The sequence below is a fragment of the Myxine glutinosa genome, chromosome 4 (assembly GCF_964187855.1).
Source record: "Myxine glutinosa chromosome 4, kmMyxGlut1.1, whole genome shotgun sequence".
Taxonomy (NCBI): domain Eukaryota; kingdom Metazoa; phylum Chordata; class Myxini; order Myxiniformes; family Myxinidae; genus Myxine; species Myxine glutinosa.
This window is the reverse complement of record NC_136264.1, coordinates 167,163,364-167,184,839: the sequence shown is the minus strand read 5'-3', so window position 1 is coordinate 167,184,839 and position 21,476 is coordinate 167,163,364. Positions and strand designations below refer to the sequence as shown.

The 21,476-nt window shown below is 47.4% G+C and overlaps 1 protein-coding gene across 1 annotated transcript in view; it reads right to left on the bottom strand.

The window, feature by feature from the left end:
* Positions 1 to 21,476, bottom strand: part of ATP8A1 (ATPase phospholipid transporting 8A1) — a 541,081-nt gene that overhangs the window by 308,048 nt on the left and 211,557 nt on the right. Inside the window, exons 17-23 of the mRNA XM_078776729.1 lie at positions 20,827 to 20,899; positions 19,147 to 19,252; positions 18,923 to 19,005; positions 18,787 to 18,836; positions 17,401 to 17,470; positions 16,660 to 16,744; positions 16,314 to 16,453 (exon numbers count right to left, since the gene is read on the bottom strand). Of these exons, the coding sequence (XP_078632855.1) occupies positions 16,314 to 16,453; positions 16,660 to 16,744; positions 17,401 to 17,470; positions 18,787 to 18,836; positions 18,923 to 19,005; positions 19,147 to 19,252; positions 20,827 to 20,899 (607 nt within the window). The remainder of the gene's footprint in view (positions 1 to 16,313; positions 16,454 to 16,659; positions 16,745 to 17,400; positions 17,471 to 18,786; positions 18,837 to 18,922; positions 19,006 to 19,146; positions 19,253 to 20,826; positions 20,900 to 21,476) is intronic.

Sequence of the window (21,476 nt, the reverse complement as noted above, 5' to 3'; positions counted from 1 at the left end):
CATCCCAAGAATAACGTTGGGTATCACAATTTGGGGTTTCATTTCTTCATTCAGGATGCTCGGTTAAATTTGATTGATGAAATTGATGATGCCATCTTAATTTTCACAACTATGTTACTGAGCAGAATGTCATGACATAAACGACTCAAACTCTTTCCATTATTAATTTTATAATGAAGTTCGACTGATGGAAATGTCGAAGTTATCATTCCATTCCTGTTAGAATATCCATCAGCAAGTAGATCAATGCATAGCTAATAATTATCACTTTATCATATTACTGATCGAGGTCATAAGACTAATCTAGGCATAAAACAAGACGAAACATCAGCACACATAATTTGCATTTTGAAAATCTCACCTCCAGAGTATAGTTCGAGGCAGTGCTTCCATTGGGCTCTTGCATCCTCTGTCCAGAGCACATGCCGTTTTTAGATTTTAAAGAACCATCGAGTTATTATTTTTTGATGTAATGGTTAGAAGTTGAATACTGTACTTACAAATACAATACCTGTTAGAGTACCGAAATGATAATAATAAACTTGAATTCTAAGTAAATGGTGAAAAATTGATTGCATCTGTATTAGGTAGAGACTGTGGCCTGCATATCCAAAGAACATTCCTTGCTGATACAGGTTAGCTACAAAAACAACTAACGGCAGATTTCAACCTTTTGGGTTGCAAATTGAATGAAGATATAACAAAATTATCTTTGTTGTTTAATAATTATTTATTTTAAAATGTTTTACTCGAACGTAGGGATTGATAAAGGAAATGTGTTTTGATTACGTACGATTCAAAACCAAAAGTCCATGTTTGGAGCAGAGACATAAAAGCCTTGTAAGGAAAGTCATGCGCATTAGGATATGTAATTATCTAGTTACATCAAGTCGTGTCCAACTTCTGGTGATATTTATGATCAGATTACTCCAAACATCCCTATCCTGCACTGCTTTCCGAAGCTGACAGACAGCTTGGTTGTAGCGTTTACCCCACCCATCCAGAACATACATGGTCTGCCTCTTCCTCTTCTTCCCTCAACCATACCCAGCATTATAGATTTATACAGACCTTCGTTTTCTGCACGCATGATGTGTCCAAAGTATGATAGCTTCTGTTTTAGCATCAGCACTTCTTATGCATGTATCTGGTGATCTCATTTATTCAAGCACTGATTGTTTGTTGCCCCCCGTCGCACCGCGGAGCGAAAGGGGGACTATGGTTTTCCCCTCCGCCCATGTGTGCGTCCGTGCGTGCGTGCGTTGAACCTTGTGAGCGGAATATCTTGAAAAATAAATGAACTACTAACTTCTAATCCGTTGTGTGGGTGTATCGAGGCATAAGGAAGAACGCTATTGAAAATTGGGTCACCACATCAAAATCCAAGATGGCCGCCTTGCGTCTTCCACTTTGTCAACTCATCACTTCACCGACGGGGGACCGAGGCGTAATGCTTGTTCTTCTTACACTCCATGGAATTTCATTCATCTCCAAAACTATATTTCAAAACTATCAATATTAATCCTTTCTTTCTTTTTCACTGTCCATGATTCACATCCATACATTGCAACTGGACAGACAAGAGCATCCACCAGCCTCCCCTTGGTTTGTATTGTCACATCTTTGTCTTTCCAGATCTTCACAATTTCCAACATTGCTGCTCTCCCCAATGGTAACAATCAATTAATTTCAGCTCCACTCAGATGTTATATATATATTTATTTATATCGATACATATTTTTGATATATATATTTTTCACTTATATACAGTATATATTTTTCTTTTTTTTATTTATATACCATATATATATACACACACACACACACACACACACACACACACACACGTATGTGTGTGTGTGTGTGTGTGTGTGTGTGTGTGTGTGTGTGTGTACCATTAGACCTCACACCCTCCTCCAACCCCCCCCCCCCCCCCCCTCCCCACTTAAAGGGAAGAGGAGAAGAAATATGTGTACACATACAGACACACACAGACACACACACAGACACAGACACAGACACACACAAATGTTAAATGATATTGGCATCGGATGAAACAGCAAGATACTGAAGTTCAGAAGGTTGCAAAAAAGGACACAGCTCGGTTGCATAAACAAATTTGAGAGGCTGCAAAGCAAAAGGCCCAACAACAAGCTGAAAACAAGTTCTGCCGGAGAATTTGGCAAGGCAATTTGTCAAACAGAAAAAACATTATCCAAGTCATCAACAAAAGAAAAGCATGTGTGACTAAACTAGCAGCAGAAACTTGTCTGTTGCCGAAGTAAACACACTGAACTCAGCCGATGAGTGAACAACAATGAGGAGGAAACATTTAATATCGTTGTGTGAAATTCTGAGTCCAGTGAAATCAGTCGCATTTAACCTTGATTCAAAGGTGAAAAAGAGGCTGAACACATAATATTAAACCCCAACGATACCTATTTAAATTGTAAGTCATCAATAAAGCGTGCGCTCCATTCAAAAAAACATATTTCCTTTTGTGAAGATTGGATGATCAAAGTTCGCATCCTTGAAACATGAGCATGTGAAACACAACAAGAAACTGCGACACAATGTTTGTGTTTGTGCACTAAATGGAAATGCTCTGCATGAAGCCGTTTCATTCGAGTGAAATTGTTTTGAATCAAGTTCTTCAATCATTCATGGCAGATAATGTACGAAATGTGTTCAAATATTCATGCAGGCATATGTAAAGTGAAACTTAAGTCTAACTTTGAAGTATCTGCAGGTACAAATTTGGATAACTGCAGAACTTGAAAAATAAAAATCGTTGAAAATGGCAAACAAATGAGTTGAACAGGTTTTTATGAAGGAAACTTTCACTGACACTTTAAAAGAAATGAAAGACAAGTTGACCAAATGTATGCTGTATATTTTTCAAACAAATTCTGTGCTCTTTTTTTGCCAGCTAATTTTAAAGAACCTGTACTATACTCTATTTATAGAGCGAGCGTTGATGCTGCTGAAGCTATTTCTTGGCCATAATTATACTGTGTGGTTTACCTTTGCCTTTCCAGCATTCTTTGGACGTGCTCTATCCTTATAAATGCTGAGTGTCAAGGAAGGAAGCAGCACGTACCTTTAAAAAAAAAAGTCTTTGGTATGACTCGGCCGTGGTTTGAAACACTGAACTCTCAGAATCAGAGCAGATGCTCTAACCACTATGCCACCAAGTTTGGTTAGCCAATTAAAACAAGAGGTTAATTTATGTCATTTATTTCTACACCGGTGTTTTTATTAATCACGGTCTGGAGGCAATCACAATAAATACATAAACCCATTTTAGGTCATCTCATGTCGATTCTCGAAGAGATGATCATATAAAATGGGTTGTGATGTCCGGATGTATATCCGTCCGTCCATCCGTGTGCCTGTCCACTTTTTGATATTTTTGTTACTCCTCCCTTAGTGATGAAATATGATGTAATGTCTCAAGCTGAGTGAAGAGAAGATTTGAGTGAAGGAACGACCTTGAGGCAGCTTATATAAGTTGGGTCCATTCGGGGCGCGGTCTGGTGGCATTCTGTAACCCAGTGCCGAGACTATTGGGGTTTAACAGGTACATAATTGCTTGCTTGCAGGAAGCTAGAAGGAAATGTATTGTTACAGATACGACTTTGATGGTATGGTGGGCCGAGCGGGATGGCCGCCGTATCCGTACAAGTTACCCCGATTGCACCCGGGGTTGACTAATCGCGCTATGCTGGCTCAATAAGAAAAAGAAGACACCCGGCTGGATTATAATGACACAATACGACACCAGGGGTTCAGTTCTCAAGTATATTCGTACGGAAAAAGGTTAGATTACAACTACAAGAGGGACAGCATAGGAAGACAGGCACTTAGACACACTCTTATATTAACCCTAGACAGACCACAGATAAACGGGACAACGCTGACTCACACGGGATTTGATGGCAAGGAAAGCGGCAGTCGATGGCTCAGGTGCACCTGGCTCAGGGACAGAATCACGTACGGTGGTGTCCAGCAGATGCGGGGAGGTCGCTCAGCGCTCGGGAGGGTGGCGTCTTGTCCTTCCAAGCTCGGGGCGCATCTCACGTCACGTCCGGCGCGGGGCCGCGTATATCCGGCGGGGAGTGACACGCCCTCGGCTCGTTAGCGCCGCCCCAGATGGCATCGGCCCATGGCTTCTCATTGGGTGCGGGGGTTACCGGCTCCGCCCTTGACGAGGGGCCGACAGGGAGCCCCTTCGTGGTAACCCCGTGGAGCGCGTGGTCAATGGCGGCTAACCGAGCCGGAAGGAGGACGCCCACTCCCCATGCCGTCACCGCGCCGCCCCCCTCTTTTGTTGTTGTTGTTGTAGTTGGCGCTTCTTCATGGGGAAGAGATGCGGAGAGGTATGGGGAGGTCCTAAACTTCCTAACAGGTGCCATATAATCACATTCTGGTGCAACGAAGAGTCATAATTAATGGAAACAAGTCCTTAACTGACATAGATTAAGAATAACTAGCAAGATGTCCTATAATTGTCTACGTGTGGTGCGGGGGACCTGGGCACGACATTTAATGGGGGGATGAAGGGGAAGATCGGCTCTAATGGGTGTTGTTTACAGACAATGGGACTAGGGAATGGGGTAAGGGAGAGTTGGGGAGTATCGGAGAAAATAGGGGAATATTTACAAGCGGATATGGAGGCCAAATTCCATATTCGCAACATTGCACCCTTCTCTACCCTCGGGGCGTCCCGACCCGATAAATTTTTACCTACTTTAGTGTGGCACGCAATGTAGTTCCCTCTACTATTAACTCTACCCTGAGTGCGACAGTTTTACAGATATTCACAAATGAGTAAATATGTCCCCCTGCGACGTTGCACCCTTCTCCTCACAGAAACACACCCACAGGATAACCGAATCCGGAAAGAATTCTCAAACTAAACATACAGCCGGTAGGGAGCATTATTTACAAGACTACGCTGCTATTTACACTACGATCCAGGACCTGTTTTTGGAGGAACACATGCAGATGTTATGCATAGAGAGAGCGCGCTTGCCAACATCGATACACCAACCCACGAGTGCTCTGTGGCCGACGGCCTTTAATAACGTGCAGAGCACCCTTTCCCGAGCATCAACAGCACCACCCCACCACCAATCGGTGCAGTCACCATTGTTCATTGGAATAAAAATAACTTCAACAACCCCTAACCCTGCAGGTGTCTCTTGCTCTTCTTGTGGTGCACTTGGTGGTGTTAACTATTAGTGGTTCACCTGTATGGCATAGGTGCCACGTTGATCCATAGGTCCATCCCCGGGTGGTGCTTGGCCGCAAACGAACTGCGGTCCATTGTGGGTGGCCACAAACATTGCGGTCCATATGGTGTACCGATCCAGGCAGCGAACAGCGAAAGTGCAGGCCCACAACTGCGCAGCCAGCACCTCTCTCTCCTCTCTCTCTACCCCAAAGCCAGATCCTCGGAGGTGGGAGACAAAAGAAGCAAACAAGTGAGTAAGGTGGTAAGGGCGCAAAAGTGCACGCAATGTAAGGTAATGCACACTGGGGGCACATGGGAACCAGGTGAGACAGGTACGTTCCTATCGTACGCCCCCCCCCCCCACCAGGTAACCTACATGGCCCCTCCCTTACCCCTTACTGCATCCACACAACACAACACTACTCATAAACATCTACTTTACAAATCAACAAACATCCCTACTGTCTTCCCCGTTCCTCCCATATACCAAATTCGTCTTCTCTCCCTCCTAACCAATCAAATTTGCCATTTTCAACTCTCATCAAAATTTGCCATTTTCAACTCAACATCAAAATTTGCCATTACCAATTCATCATCAGTCCCTCCTAGGGAGGGAGAGATGGAATCACCCCAATGTCTCATCCACGTCGTGATGCGTCTCACAAATCCTCACAGCAATTCTCATTTCTGCAACACAACCAAAGAAAACACAGGTGTGGAGTCATCATCATCACCACAGGTAAGTGGCTGCGTATGGTGCGACAGGTTCATCAATCCTAACTATCTCCTAAATGACTTTAACAACTTTACACTACCCGGGGTCTTCCTCCGGCCAAACCATTGGCCCTCTTACACTATGGGTTCTAAAAACCAATTCCCATTGGCCAAACTGTGGTGCTCTTCAATTTGGGGTCTCACTCCCCCGATTCATCTCCCGGTGCCCTCGTACAATTTCTGGGCTGCGACGTGTACCTCTCCCAGTGGGTCTACCCACCTGCACACCTCCACCACTGCAGTTGCCTCCGAGCTTACCTGCTCCTTACCCTAACCTAACTACCAGGGGAAGGCCCTCTGGCTCTCTCCCCACTCCGTGCCCTCTCTGGCACTGGGCTGCCCGATCCACACCCGGGATCCTCAGGCACCCACTCACAACTACCGGCTCCCAGAGCCCACCTGCGGCCTCACCTGGCCGACATCCTCACAGTGGTGGAGTGCCCAACCAACTACACACACTAACAGGCTACACGCCCAGCCATTTCCACAACACTAATGCACCCATCCACAATACCATTCTGCAACCGCACCACAAGTGCCAATATCCAACCATAATTTACCTGCACCCTCTACCTAACACTTACACTACCCGCCCCGGGTATTCGTGAAAGGGGTCCACTCTTCCCCCATCCACACCTTCGCACCATGCACACCACTCCGTACCACTTACTCCAACTCTCTCCACACACCTGTACTTGCACACCTGTGCTCTCACACCTGGTGCCACCTGCACCCTTCTCTCCCCAAGCGCATTCGCGCTGATCCACACACTCACTACTCATACACTGCTCCACACACCTGTCCAGTTGCACACCTGTGCAATCACACCTGTTCAATTCTCACACACACGGCATCATCTCAGCTAACTACTCCCTTCTGAAACTTGCGCTTCCCAGTCGTCCCTTTAAACTATTGCGCTCCCTCGTCATTATCATCCATACTAATCTACCTGCGTCCCCACTACAGGTATCAGTCACTAACTAAACTTAACGTTACCTAAGGTCATCTTCGCTAGATCCCTACACACCATATCCTAACCCACCCGGGCTAGTTTTCACTGCCATACACCCCACAAGCTATTGCTCCTTTGCCCCCCTCACATGGGAAAGGTGGCAGGGATGCCACCCTCTCCCACCGGGCCTATCGCTCCTCAATCCCCCAGTCCTCTGGCACTAATAAGCCCCCCTTATTCAGAGGTACTGGGTCCCGCCTCGGCATCTAAAGCCGAGGCGATCCACGGGGGCGCCTGCTCGCCGGTGTAAGGTCTTATCCGGTCGGCGTGGACGATCCGAGGGAGGGCTCGTGGCCCCATTTTGATCTTAAAGACCACGTCACAGATTTGCGACAGGACGACTCCTGGGCCTTGCCAGGGGGAGGTGAGTTTTGGGCACCTTCCCTTCCGCCTCCGGGGATTAAAGAACCAAATCTTCATCCCCGGAGCGTATTGACTCCCCTGGCTCCGGTCGTCGTACCTGCGCTTCATCTTTTCCCCCGCCAGATGGAGTTGGCGGCGGGCGAAGGCATGGACTAGCTCCATGCCTTCCTCTAGGTGACGTGCGTACCCCTCCCTCGGCGGGTTAACCACTGTGTCTGGCACGGGACCGCATAGCAAGTCGGCGGGAGCCCGTAACTCCCGCCCATACATAAGCAACGCTGGACTGCATGCGGTGGCCCCGTGCTGGCTGGTTCGGTAGGCCATGAGCAAGTAAGGGAGATGTTCGTCCCAGTCATCCTGACGGGTGGTGGTGAACAGTGCCAGTTGTTGGATTAAAGTTCGGTTGAATCTTTCCACCATCCCGTCAGATTGAGGTCTTAAAGGCGTTGTCCTGGTTTTTCGAATTGACAGGAGACTGCACACATCTTTTAGTAATTTGCTCTCAAAATTTCGTCCCTGGTCGGTGTGCAACTCCTGTGGAATCCCATGCCGGCACACAAATCCTTCCACGAAGGCCTGCGCTACCACCCCTGCTTCTTGGTTGGGGAGGGCGTAGGCCTCCGGCCACTTGGTGAAGTAGTCCATCACAACGAGGATATACTTATTACCTTGGCGGGTGCGGGGCAGCGGTCCTAGAATATCCATAGCCACCCGCTCAAGGGGGGCCCCCACCTGATGTAATTGAAGGGGGGCCCTCATCCTCCGTGCTGGTCCCTTTTTGGCAGAACAGGCGTCGCATCTCCGACACCAGTCCTGTATGTCGCGCCCCATATTCACCCAATAGAACCTCCGGCGGACCCGAGATATTGTCTTTGTCCTGCCCAAATGGCCGCCGGAGCGGGTACCATGCACCTGTTGCAATATGACGTTCTTGAATTTGTCAGGGACTATCACCAGCCAGGAAGTTCGATCAGAGGGAACCTCCACCCACTTGCGATACAAGATGTTGCCTTTCAATTCCAGGGTCTGCCACTGAGCCCAATATGCCTTTGTCTGCGCCCCGAGGGGGGTGACCTCTTCCCCCTTCGGTCTTTGCCCCAATTTGACCCATTGGAACACCGGCCCCAGAACAGGATCCTCCTGCTGGGCCGTGCTCCAAGCCAACTCTCCAAATTCCTCGTCCGCGGTTAGTGGCAAAATTGGCCCTCTCACCCGGGTTGCCCGGACGACGAGAATCGGGGCGGAATCGCCCAATTGCTCCCTCTCCTCGTGTCTCGCACAAAATTTACAGTTTTCCCCCAGACAAGGACGCCGAGAGAGTGCGTCCGCATTACCATGGGCCTTCCCGGCCCTATGGGCCACATCAAAATCGTACTGCTGCAACTTTTCCAACCACCTTGCAATTTGGCCCTCCGGTTCCTTGAACCGAAGGAGCCATTGCAAGGAGGAATGGTCAGTTCTAACCAAAAATTTCCGCCCGTACAAGTACGGGTGGAAATGGTTCATGGCAGCCAGCATAGCCAATAACTCTTTGCGAGTGACGCAATAATTTCTCTCGGGCCTACTTAAGGCCCGACTATAATAACCAATCACTCTCTCCACGCCCTCCTGTGTCTGAGACAAAACTGCGCCCAATCCTTCCTGGCTCGCATCCGTGTCCAGGGTAAATGTCCCGTCACTAGTGGGGTAAGCTAGAAGGGGTGCGGATGTTAGACACCCCTTCAATTTTTGGAAGGCCTCGTGGCACTCCCGTGTCCAATTAAATCGCGTCCCCTTCTCCGTAAGCCGGTGGAGGGGACGGGCCAACTCCGCAAATTTCGCCACAAAGCGCCGGTAGTAGGAGCAGAGTCCCAAAAATCCCCGCACCTCTTTGATGGTACGTGGTGCGGGCCACTCCTCTACCGCTTTAATTTTGTCTGGGTCTGTTTTTACCCCCTCGCGGCCAATCACGTGACCTAGATAGGCCACCTCTCTTGCAAACAAAGTGCACTTACTCGGGTTCAGCTTCAACCCTGCCTGTCTGAGGCACCCGAACACCTGGTCCAAATTAGCTAGTGCCTGGGGGAACGTTTGGGCATGTACCAGGACGTCATCCAGGTACACCAGGCATGACTGCCATGGCATGCCGCCTAGTACATGCTCCATCAATCTCTCAAAGGTGGCGGGGGCGTTACACAAACCAAACGGCATCACAGTAAACTGATACAGTCCCTTACCTGTGGAAAATGCCGTTTTCTCCTTCCCTGCCCTATCCATCTCCACCTGCCAATACCCACTCTTGAGGTCCAAAGTTGTGAACCAATTTGAGCCCGCAACGGCATCGAGGGTGTCATCAATCCTTGGCAGGGGATATGAGTCCTTGAGTGTCACGTTGTTTAGCTGGCGATAGTCCACGCAGAACCGCGTGGTCCCATCCTTCTTTTTGACCAGCACAACAGGTGACATCCAAGGACTTCCCGAGGGCTCGATCACACCTGCGTCGAGCATTTTTGCAACCTGCTCGTCAGCTTCCGCCCTCTTGCTCCAAGGGAGCCGTCGGGCGGCCTGACGAATAGGCCGGGCCTCACCGGTGTGGATCTGATGTTTCACCAGGCCCGTACGTCCAATATCCTCGGTGGACAGGGAGAAGAGGTCCAAATGGGACCCAACCAGTTTGTGTAAGGCCTCCCTCTGGGTACCTCCCAACTCTACGCTACTACGATTTACCATCTCGCAAATGGGATCGGGCCAATTCCTACTTGTTATTGAAGGCTCCCCCCGGGGTCGGCTCGGCTGGACGTTCTCGCCCCTCACTGTCGCGACTTCCTCAACTGGGGTGCAGCCAGCTACCCTCGTGCCCCTTACTATAGTGCGTGGTTCTGTACTCACATTTACTACTCGGACGGCCACTACCGGTCCGTCCGTTTTTACAAGGGTGCGGCCCACGATTAAACCCGGTATGGACTGCGCTGCCACCGGTTCGACCAGGCCGCAGGACTCCTGCCATGTTGGGCGAGCTGCCCACCGGGCCGGCACTATCGCCTCGGCCCTGGGGGGGATGGTCACGGCCTCGGAAGCCTCCAGCTCCGCTCTCTCGGCCGTGCTCACTCCCCCTAACGGCAGCTCTTCTACTCCCACCTGCAGGATCCCCCGGCACAAGTCGATTTTACAACCGCTGGCAGTCAACAGGTCCAACCCTATTAAACATGGGTCGCACACCTCCGCCACCCAAACATCTATCTCCCTCCTTACCGACCCTAACTTGAGGGTCACAGAACCACGCCCTATGATCGGGGCCGTTACCCCGGTAGCAAGCTGCAAACTATAATTTTGCAGGCGCTGGATCTTATCCCAGCCACCTGCGCTCGAATCAAGGACCACAGGGCTGATGATCGTGGCGCTAGCTCCTGTGTCCACGACGGCGTCTACCCCCACGCCGGCAATTTTGCATCTAATTGTCAGGCTACCGGTTCCAATTTGGCCACAATAAATGACCTGTCGCGTCAATGAGGGCTCTCCTCCATCCTCTGCTGCCGAACACCGCCCTACGTGCCCGACACCTTCTAGTTTCCCGGGGTCTGGCGGGGGGGTGTCTGGGGTCGGCTAACCCGCTCCCCCCTGGGCGGAGTTGAGGACCTCAACTGCCGGGGATCATCCCGGCGCGCGTTTCGACAGTGCCGCGCCAGGTGACCCAGGCGGTTGCAGGTATAGCACCTCACCTGATAAGGTGCTTGCCTCCGGAATTCCAAATTCCCCCCCCTGTAGGTCCGAATTGGATTACCCGCTCGTGGTCCACCGCGGGCCACCTCCGGGGCCGCCTGCCATGGTCCAGGTCCTGCCAGGCGCTGGTCCACCAGCCTCCGGACCATGCCCGCCAGGTCAGGACCCACGTCGGGGGCGGGCCCCCTAAGGGGTCCGCCCTCCATCGGGGGTCCCATCTGGCGGACCGCCATTGCGAGACGCTCGCCCCCCCGGGCCAGGGGCCTCGCTGCTTCCCAACGGGCCGCAGCGTCAGCCGCCTGGCTCAGAGTCTGCGGGCGCCACATGGCGAGCTGTTGCCGGAGCTCAATATCCGGGAGGGCCTGGATAAAATGGTCCAGCGCCAGGCTTTCCCGGGAATCCGCTGCCATGCTAGCATGTGCGATCCCCACTGCGCGGCGAATGTCGTGGGCAAGTTCCCCGATGGCTTCCTGGGGCTTGCGCTTTCGCAGCGCGAGCTGAGCTTTAACAAGCTCGCTCTGCTGTTCTATTCCAAATCGATTAATTAGGGCGTCGCGGAGGGCTGGCAGGGTGAGAGCACCCGCTGGTAATGCCGTCAGCACCTCCGCCGCCGCGCCGCGCAATGCGGCCACCAGGTGTACTCCACCTTCGTCCTCACCCCAACCGTTACCCTTACACACACAGTCGAACTGCGCCAGGTACGCGCGTAGATCACTCTTGCCGTCATACGGCGCGAGTGGGACCTTGTGGGACCACCTCGTATGCGAGTCGTTGCCCGCCGGCCGGACCCCGTGCGTCGCCCCTTGCGGGGTCAGCGCGGGGCCGAACCGGCCGGGCCCCCACAGTACACTACCCCCAAGGGGCTCTCGTGCCTCCCCGGTCCCTCCAACAACTACCCCTGTTGGTGTCGATGCATGGGTCACACCTCCGCAACCCGCTACCCATTCCATACCACCACAACCTTGCTCACCCACACCTCGCACCTCTCGTTCCATACCCTCCGGACCAGCCATACACCTCACTCTTGGCCTCTCACGAACATCCGGGTCTATCTCGACCCCCAAGCTTATTAAATCACCTGGCGCATCATACGCACGACCATATTGGTCACCACTTACACCGGGTCCTCTTTCTCTTCGCTTCTCCTCCATCACCTGCGAATCCCTCATCCGGTTAATGAGCACATCATCACGATCCGAACACAGACTTTGGACCAATTCTTTTACTTCCTCCTTTATCTCTTTCTTATCCTCTCTCCGTCGCTTCTTAATTTCGCTCACCCCTTCTTCCACTTCCTCTAATTTTTGCTTCATCTCCTTCATCTCTTCGTGCGCCCCTTTAAGTTCTTCCTCTAACTCCACTTTATTTTTTTCTATGTGCTCCCGCACCTCCCGCTCTTTAACCTCCATTACCTCTACCACCTTGTCCATTTTCCTCGTCAGGTCCTCATGTACCGTCTGGCACTCTTTTTTAATTACCCCTACGTCCTTTTTCATCTCCTTCTGTGTCGATTTTAAACCCTCTATTACCGCTGTGTTCTTCTTTACCTGGTCCCCCAACTCCTTTTGTCCCACTGTCAGTTGTTCTACTCCCAGCGTCAACTCCTCTATACCACCTTGCAATTTTACAGTCCCCTTTCTCACCTCTTTCTCCATGCGCTCCTTACAGTGCCTCACCTCCTCGCGCACTCCTCCGACCTCCTCACTCACTCCTCTTCGGATCTCCTCTCCCATCACTTGCATCTCCTGCCCAGATGCCACCCTCATCTGCTCCATTTCCTCCCTGTGAGCATCCAGTTTGGTTTCTACCCCCATTCTGACCCCCTCTATCTGCTGCTCCATTTGTTTAACTTCCCTTTCCGCTTGGTCCCTCATGTCCCTCAATTTGCCTTCCATACTGTTTTCTAACCCCTCTAACCCTTTTTGCATCCCTTCCATTTGATTCTCTTGAGCGGCCATTCTGTTTTCTACCCCCGTTAACCCATTTTTCACTTCTTTTATCCCGTTGTCTAACCCCTCAAAATTATTGTCTAACTTCCCAATTTTCTTGTCTAACTCCTCAAAATTATTGTCTAACTTCCCAATTTTCTTGTCTAACTCCTCAAAATTATTGTCTAACTTCTCAATTTTCTTGTCTAACTCCTCAAAATTATTGTCTAACTTCTCACCGGTACCCCTCGCTTCGTCCCTCATTACCCCCATTTGGTTTCCCATTACCCCCATTTGGTTTCCCATTACCCCCATTTGGCCCTCCAATCGCTCACCCTGAGCATCCATCCGGTTCCCCAATTGGTTACTCTGCAGTTTGAGGGACGCCTGCATTTGCGCCATAAATTGCTCCATGAGGACCTGCATCTGGGCCATCCCTCCCACTTGTGCAGCGGGTGCGGCCGCCGTAGCTATGTGCGAGGCGCCATTTCGCGCGTCTGCTACCCCCGCTGTTTCGCTCTCCTCACGTGTCTCAATTTGGTCCTGGACCGACCCTGCTTCACTCTCCCCTACCGGACCCCAGCCGTCTTGATCCGCCATAGCGCGACTTGCAAAATTCGAGTTTCGTAAAACAAAACAAATTTCGGCCGCTCCAAATTTTGACCAAATTTTTTTTTTTTCCTCTATTCGTTTTTTTTTTTTTTCAAAATTTGGTCGGGCCTCGAATCCCCCTCCCGACACCAATTGTTACAGATACGACTTTGATGGTATGGTGGGCCGAGCGGGATGGCCGCCGTATCCGTACAAGTTACCCCGATTGCACCCGGGGTTGACTAATCGCGCTATGCTGGCTCAATAAGAAAAAGAAGACACCCGGCTGGATTATAATGACACAATACGACACCAGGGGTTCAGTTCTCAAGTATATTCGTACGGAAAAAGGTTAGATTACAACTACAAGAGGGACAGCATAGGAAGACAGGCACTTAGACACACTCTTATATTAACCCTAGACAGACCACAGATAAACGGGACAACGCTGACTCACACGGGATTTGATGGCAAGGAAAGCGGCAGTCGATGGCTCAGGTGCACCTGGCTCAGGGACAGAATCACGTACGGTGGTGTCCAGCAGATGCGGGGAGGTCGCTCAGCGCTCGGGAGGGTGGCGTCTTGTCCTTCCAAGCTCGGGGCGCATCTCACGTCACGTCCGGCGCGGGGCCGCGTATATCCGGCGGGGAGTGACACGCCCTCGGCTCGTTAGCGCCGCCCCAGATGGCATCGGCCCATGGCTTCTCATTGGGTGCGGGGGTTACCGGCTCCGCCCTTGACGAGGGGCCGACAGGGAGCCCCTTCGTGGTAACCCCGTGGAGCGCGTGGTCAATGGCGGCTAACCGAGCCGGAAGGAGGACGCCCACTCCCCATGCCGTCACCGCGCCGCCCCCCTCTTTTGTTGTTGTTGTTGTAGTTGGCGCTTCTTCATGGGGAAGAGATGCGGAGAGGTATGGGGAGGTCCTAAACTTCCTAACAGGTGCCATATAATCACATTCTGGTGCAACGAAGAGTCATAATTAATGGAAACAAGTCCTTAACTGACATAGATTAAGAATAACTAGCAAGATGTCCTATAATTGTCTACGTGTGGTGCGGGGGACCTGGGCACGACATTTAATGGGGGGATGAAGGGGAAGATCGGCTCTAATGGGTGTTGTTTACAGACAATGGGACTAGGGAATGGGGTAAGGGAGAGTTGGGGAGTATCGGAGAAAATAGGGGAATATTTACAAGCGGATATGGAGGCCAAATTCCATATTCGCAACAGTATGTTTGATTGCTTTCTTTGTAGTGCTCATGATCTACCTTCTTTTGTGTTGTAGGATGAGTAGAGATATAGTTCAATAAAACCTCGTTTCTTGGAAGAGGTCTGAGTTTTGTTTTAAAACACCCTTATCACCCTGCTGATTGTTCTGAAACTTGACGCATTAATACAAGACAGTAGCCCGCACAATCGCTCGGGCTTCATTTTTCAATTTCGGATGATGGTAACCCCCAGGGTATTTACCCCCAGGGGGGTTACCCTTAAACTTTGGATCCCTGCTCATCCCTTATTTGCCAACCGGTTGCTCTGAAACCCAATTCAGCCATTCTACTTGATTGTCCGCAGGATCACCCGGTCTAAGATTTTTCGATTTCGTATCAGGGGGCCTCCCAGGAGATCAGGGGGTCTCCCAAGGGGATCCCTCAAAATCAGCAGAGGTATGAACGATAACCTCAAGAGATGACCATCAGCCCAGTCGTGGCTATTTATGTATGATAAATCTTGTGAATCTGGTTGAAAAATTATATATATATATATTTTAAATGGCTTAGTATGTACACAAGTTCTCTGTTGTGGATTAAAAAAAGAAAACAACCTTGCACAATTCACCGTTCAATTTCCACTGTACAGCTACATTATCAATTTACCTCAGGAAGCATTACAACCAGAAACTAGAACGGCACGCGGTGGAGCAAATACCTCCGCCAGGCTGAACAGTTTGTTTTGTATCCCACTGATAGACTGGATCTGGATTCAGACCTGAACCAAAATATAATCGGCTTGTGCTTGTCACCGAACCAACTCGTACACCAAGTTTCATCTAAATACGTCCATAACTTTTTGAGATATCCTGCAATATATAGTTTTTAGCCCCATCACTCAATGGTGAAGAATCACTCAAAAATTATAGTATCTGGATCAAGACCTTCACCAACATCTAATTGATTCGTCCTTGTCACACACCCAACTGGTCCACCAAATTTTGTCTGAATCCATCCATAACCTTTTGAAATATCATACTGTACTGATATCATTTTTGGCCCTATCTCTCAATGATGAATAATCACTTCATAAATTTAAAAGAATCCTCGTATCTCAGTCCAGATACGGATCTTCACCAGAATCGAATCAATTCGTCCTTGTCACGCGCCCAACCTGCCCACCAACTTTTGACCAAATCCATCCATAACCTTTTGAGATATCCTGCACACAGACAGATGGGGTGATAACATAACCTCTGTCCACCTTAGGCGGCAAAGGTAATTATTCTCTTATTTATGCAAATTAGACTTTTGATTCACTTTATTTCATTATTTGTCTTGTAGTGCTTCTTGTGCAGTTAGAGGTTTAAGTCTGATCTGATTTCTCCTGGAATCGAAGAACAAACTGCAAGGTAACAATTCTTGGTTCTGCAATTAACCAAAAGTCTCATTTGTGTCATATGCAGGAAATATGAATGGTGGCAGACACAAAAATGCTGACCTTCTCAATAAACTCGTATGTTTCCTCCACCTTTACATGACGGTTTTGCAAGGAAGTACTGGCCGTGTTGTACAGCTGCAACCACTCTTCATAATCGTTCTCAGAAATATCAGCCCGGGCAAAACAAAGGGTCCTGAGACCTGAGACCACATATACAATAACATGTCAGATGTTTCCCAAACGAAATGCACATCTTCAGCACACAAAAATGATGTGGCTTTAAAATTCCACAACACACTTGAAATTAACATTAGTCCAAGCAATTTATTTCAAAAATGATGACAAAAAAAATAAATCAAGAAGTATTTCACCAAAAAAGTATGCATTCAAAATAGTACACACTCACCTTCAGAAGCAAACTGCTCCAGGTGTTGCAGTGTTTCCTCTTTGTACAATGAGCCCTCCGCCAGGCGTTCATAAATAATATTATCCTACAATAAACAAAAAAAAATTTTTAATCACATATTTAACCCCAGAAAATCTACATGGGCACAAATCAATTTGTACGACACTAATTACCTTTCCCACGGTTGTAATGTGGTGAAGACAGATCTCGTGACAATTTGCAATTGGGTTCAACGGTGATAACAGTATTCTACCATAGCCAACACCAAGACACTTAAAAAATAAAAATACATACAGTAATTATAAAAGCACAAAACTACTCCAAAATAATTTTTTTAAATTCATTTCAACAAAGAAACACCATGCAAAAAAACAATTCTGATTTCATTGTGATTGGAAAACTTCCAAGGATTGTCAATTCGCTTATAAAATAAACGTCAAAAAATTATACTGCTTTCCAGTGAGTTTGCCCCAAATGAATCGTGCTTCATAGCATCAATAATGCTGCAAGTTTCATGAGCCAATGCTCTTGCTTGAGGCAAACCAATTCACAAGTTTATATATGTTAAAACATTAGATCTTCACACCGAGGAGTGCACTGTCAGAGGATGAAATAAAAATCTATTTTTCATCTTTAATCTTATGTGAGAATAATGTTCAGTCGAGAAAGTAAAATTAGTGGAAAAAAGCGAAATAAAAGAAGTTTATGATAAAAAGTTCACTTCGGAAAGCGGCTGCTTACCGCACCCTTGCAGTACAGCTGCAACTTTCCCGTTGGTGTGCGGACAATCACTGACATACGTCCACGGTTGCTGGGTGCACACGTGTAAACAAAGTATATGAATCATAACATCCCATTTTTTGTTATGAAAGATTAAATGAGTCTTTTATTCAAAAGGTAGATTGTGGATGAAAACATAACCAGAGAGAATATGCACATCTGCAAGCTTCAAAATGGTTAAGAAAATCATTTTATTATTTTTAACAAAAATTTTCACCACTTCCAAATGGGTGCTCACCACTCCTGTACACACAATATCCTATAACTATTGGGGACGCCTCTGCATGGGGGTTGTTCCTCCCCTGCCCCCCCCCCCCCCCCCAACGCAATTCGGGGACCAAATCTTCCCCATTCTTCCATGCTGCCCGGATTCGTCAGGGCAGCGCAGCCATGGTCGGAGTGTCAATCGGTCCCCATGGACCAGCCCTTTCCCTCTGTCTATCCCTCCGTCTTCTCCCCTCCTCCTCCTCTCCCCTCCTCCTCCTCTCCCCTCCTCTCCTCTCCCCTCCCCCTCCTCCTCTTTTCTCTTTCTCTTTCTCTTTCTCTCTCTCTCTCTCTCTCTCTCTCTCTCTCTCTTCTCTCTCTCTCTCTCTCTCTCTCTCTCTCTCTTCTCTCTCTCTCTCTCTCTCTCTCTCCTCTCCTCTCTCTCTCTCTCTCTCTCTTCCTCTCCTCTCTCTCTCTCTCTCTCTCTCTCTCTCTCTCTCTCTCTCTCTTCTCTCTCTCTCTCTCTCTCTTTCTCTCTCTCTCTCTCTCCCTCTCTCAATGTTTCGCTTAATTTAATTAAACGCTTAATTTTTGCTCTTGATGTGGTCATAGCTCTTGCATGAGCATTTCCTTTGAAATTGTTTGTGGTTTTTTGTTTGTGTCTTCACCTTTGGTTTGTAAAATTTTTATACTTGCTGGTTTCCTTTAAATATCCTTTGCTCCTTTTGGTGAATTCATGATCCTTACGAAATGTTTCTTTAAACTGGTTGCTTTGCTTACAACCGCTTTGTCGAATTGCTTGTATTTTTATAATAAAAGGGCACAAAAGTCTCTCTCTCTCTCTCTCTCTCTCTCTCTCTCTCTCTCTCTCTCTTTTTTTTTTTTCTTTCTCTCTCTCTCTCTCTCTCTCTCTCTCTCTCTCTCTCTCTCTCTCTCTCTCTCTCTCTCTCTCTGCCCTGACTTTGTGAATGAGAGGGTACACCATCCTAGATGTGGGGGATCTCTCGGTCGCTCCTGGGAGATCAATCGGCTGTCTCTGTGCCACGGGCTTGTTCAAGAGAACTGTCTGGGGCTATACAACAAGAACAACAACACAATATCCTCCACATACATGTATATGTAAACGTCCACACATACACCCACCTTGTAAAATCCAAAACATGCAAAAGCTTGAAGATCATCTCCTCTCCAAACTACAAGATAGAAACAGCAACATTAATGATTCACAAAACACTGACGTGCTGTTTTCCATGTAAAAGTGTATTTACATAAAACATACCACTTCCAGCGTTACAGAATCTGGTGTCCTCACTGTGAAGTTAAAACCCAGCATTTTTGCCGCTTCAACCAACGCGCCTTCATCTGAAAATGTATATTATAAACATAAACTTTGTGGCATGTAATAAGCGGATTATCATATAAAATCCTTCTACTGGAAATAAAGAAAAAAAACAAATAACTATTAAGAACCCGTTCCAAAAATGAAGGCAGGAAACTACTCACCAGGAGAAGAGGCCTGGTACACAAGCTGGTTACCCTTGTACTCTGGCACCACCGTGTGGCATACAGCTGCCATAGTCAAAAATTCTGTAATATCTGGTGCTGTAGGCTAAATGATGGAGGGGAAGAAAAAAAAAAGAACTTTGCATAAACATAGAACAGGCCTTGCAAATTGTTATTTTTAATTTTCTGAGGTGAAGCAATATTTTAACCTGCTTCCAAAAATTACTCTTTATACTCAAGTGTATTAGAGTTATGATATAGCGGCATTACAATCAACTTCTGCCCTGATTACAAGAGTAAGGTTTTTTTTGGAATCTGGATCCAATTCAATCAAATGAGGATGAAAATTAAGTTGCAACTCACTTATTGCCAAGTGGCAGCTTGCTTGATACATGATCATACTGATTTGTCTTACAAACACAAAGTTTCTATTCACCATTGAATGTTCATTCTGCTGGCAGGATAACCTTAATAGTAGCATATTCACATTTGAGTTGCCTCATCTGCGTTTGATTTGTCAAATGTTTCACAAGCAGGGTGCTGCATCATTGTATATGTTGTCATTTGGGATGGATATCAATTCATCTGCCTTTACAATATCCATTTTTAGAGGTTTTCCTTTTTAAAGGAAAGTGGATGTTTTGAGTGATCAAAGGTGGAAGTGATGAAGAACCACACTGCCTAAAGTATGCCATCATGGTGGTGTTATGCAGAAGATTGGAAAATCTTAAGAAAAGAACACAAGGACAGAAAACCAAATGTCATAGCCCCCGTGATTTTAGTAATTTTGCTGTACAGAGTTAAAGGCTGCCACTCGGCCATCTTTGGTCAGATTACAAAAGAAAATATTTTGCTTACATATACTCCCATGCATTGTCTTTGTGCCAAGTTGGAACAAAATCGGTTCAAGCATGCCGAGAAATGGCTGGGGACATGTTTAAGTAACAAAATGGCCACCAGTCGGCCATATTTGATCTGATCTCGAAAGAAAATGATTTGCATCTGTAAGCTATCAATCATTAACTCTGTATGCCAAGTTTTAACAAGATCGGTAAATGCAAGTCTGAGAATGGTTGAGGACATGCTCAATATCAGGGTTTTTACAACTGGTTTCTACATCTAAAATGGCTGCCAATCGGCCATGTTTGATCGCATCACGAAACAAAACTATGTGCATATGTACACCAACATGCATTGTCTTTCTGCCAAGTATGAACAAAATTGGTCCATACATGTCCGAGATATGGTTGCGGACGTATGCACGGACGGGCAGATGGACGAGACCCAATCCATAAGCCCCCATTTCAGACTAAGTCCAATGGAGGCTAAAAAAAAACACATTTCCCTAAAGAGTAGTAAGGGTGAAATGAGGATGTGGGAAGTGCTGTCGAGAACTAAATGGTACTGGCACCAGAATGCAATAACTAACTTTAAAACATGAATTGCTATTATTCATACACACATGCCTGCAAAAAAAATAAATCTTTCTGATGCATGGATCATAAAAGATGTTATTGGACACTTTATCGAACAAACGTACATGAAAATAAAATGGTTAAAGTTATCCACTGTAAAATAACAAAGTGTTGACGGTTTGGGATTTTCCATTTGTCAGAGCAAAATGGTAAAGACTCTACACCGAGGCTCATGGAAGAGTGTTGGAGCAAAAGGGTAACTTACATGATTTCTTTGGAGGTTTTCCAGCAGTGTCGAGTCATCAAATTCTCCATCTTTATCATCAGCTGCATAATGCCTTGGACCAATAAAATCAAAATAAAAAACATGAATTTAAATTTGATTAAACCATGCTGCTCTAACGTAGTGTCATAATTATGAAAGTTCTTCCTTAGTTAAGCATTCAGCCAGTGCACCACATCTTACCATTTATTGGTATGGCTTTTATTTTAGCAGCTCACTTTTAACTAAAGCTGAGTGTGCACAGTCTTCACCGAGAGTAAGTATTAACTCCGAAAATGAAGCTCCTGCATTGCCTAATTGTCATGACAACACACAGTAACTTGGTGCCTTTGGGCTCAAGTTAAACTCCAGGGATGTCAGTGCTCCACAAATATGGTGTGCAAGACTGACTAATCCATGTACAGCACACACCAATGTGCCCGAGATACAGATCAAGTAATAAAGGATGAGCTACAATTCTGTGCAGATTAAAGATATTATTTTGCACTACCAAAGGGATTTGAGATCCCCAGAGTCCAACCATGTACAGCAAGTCCCAGATTTACATCATGAATGCGTTTCTAAAAACGTTGACGTTATTCAAATACGATTTTCCCATATACATAGTGTTATAATGGAGGGATGCATTACCA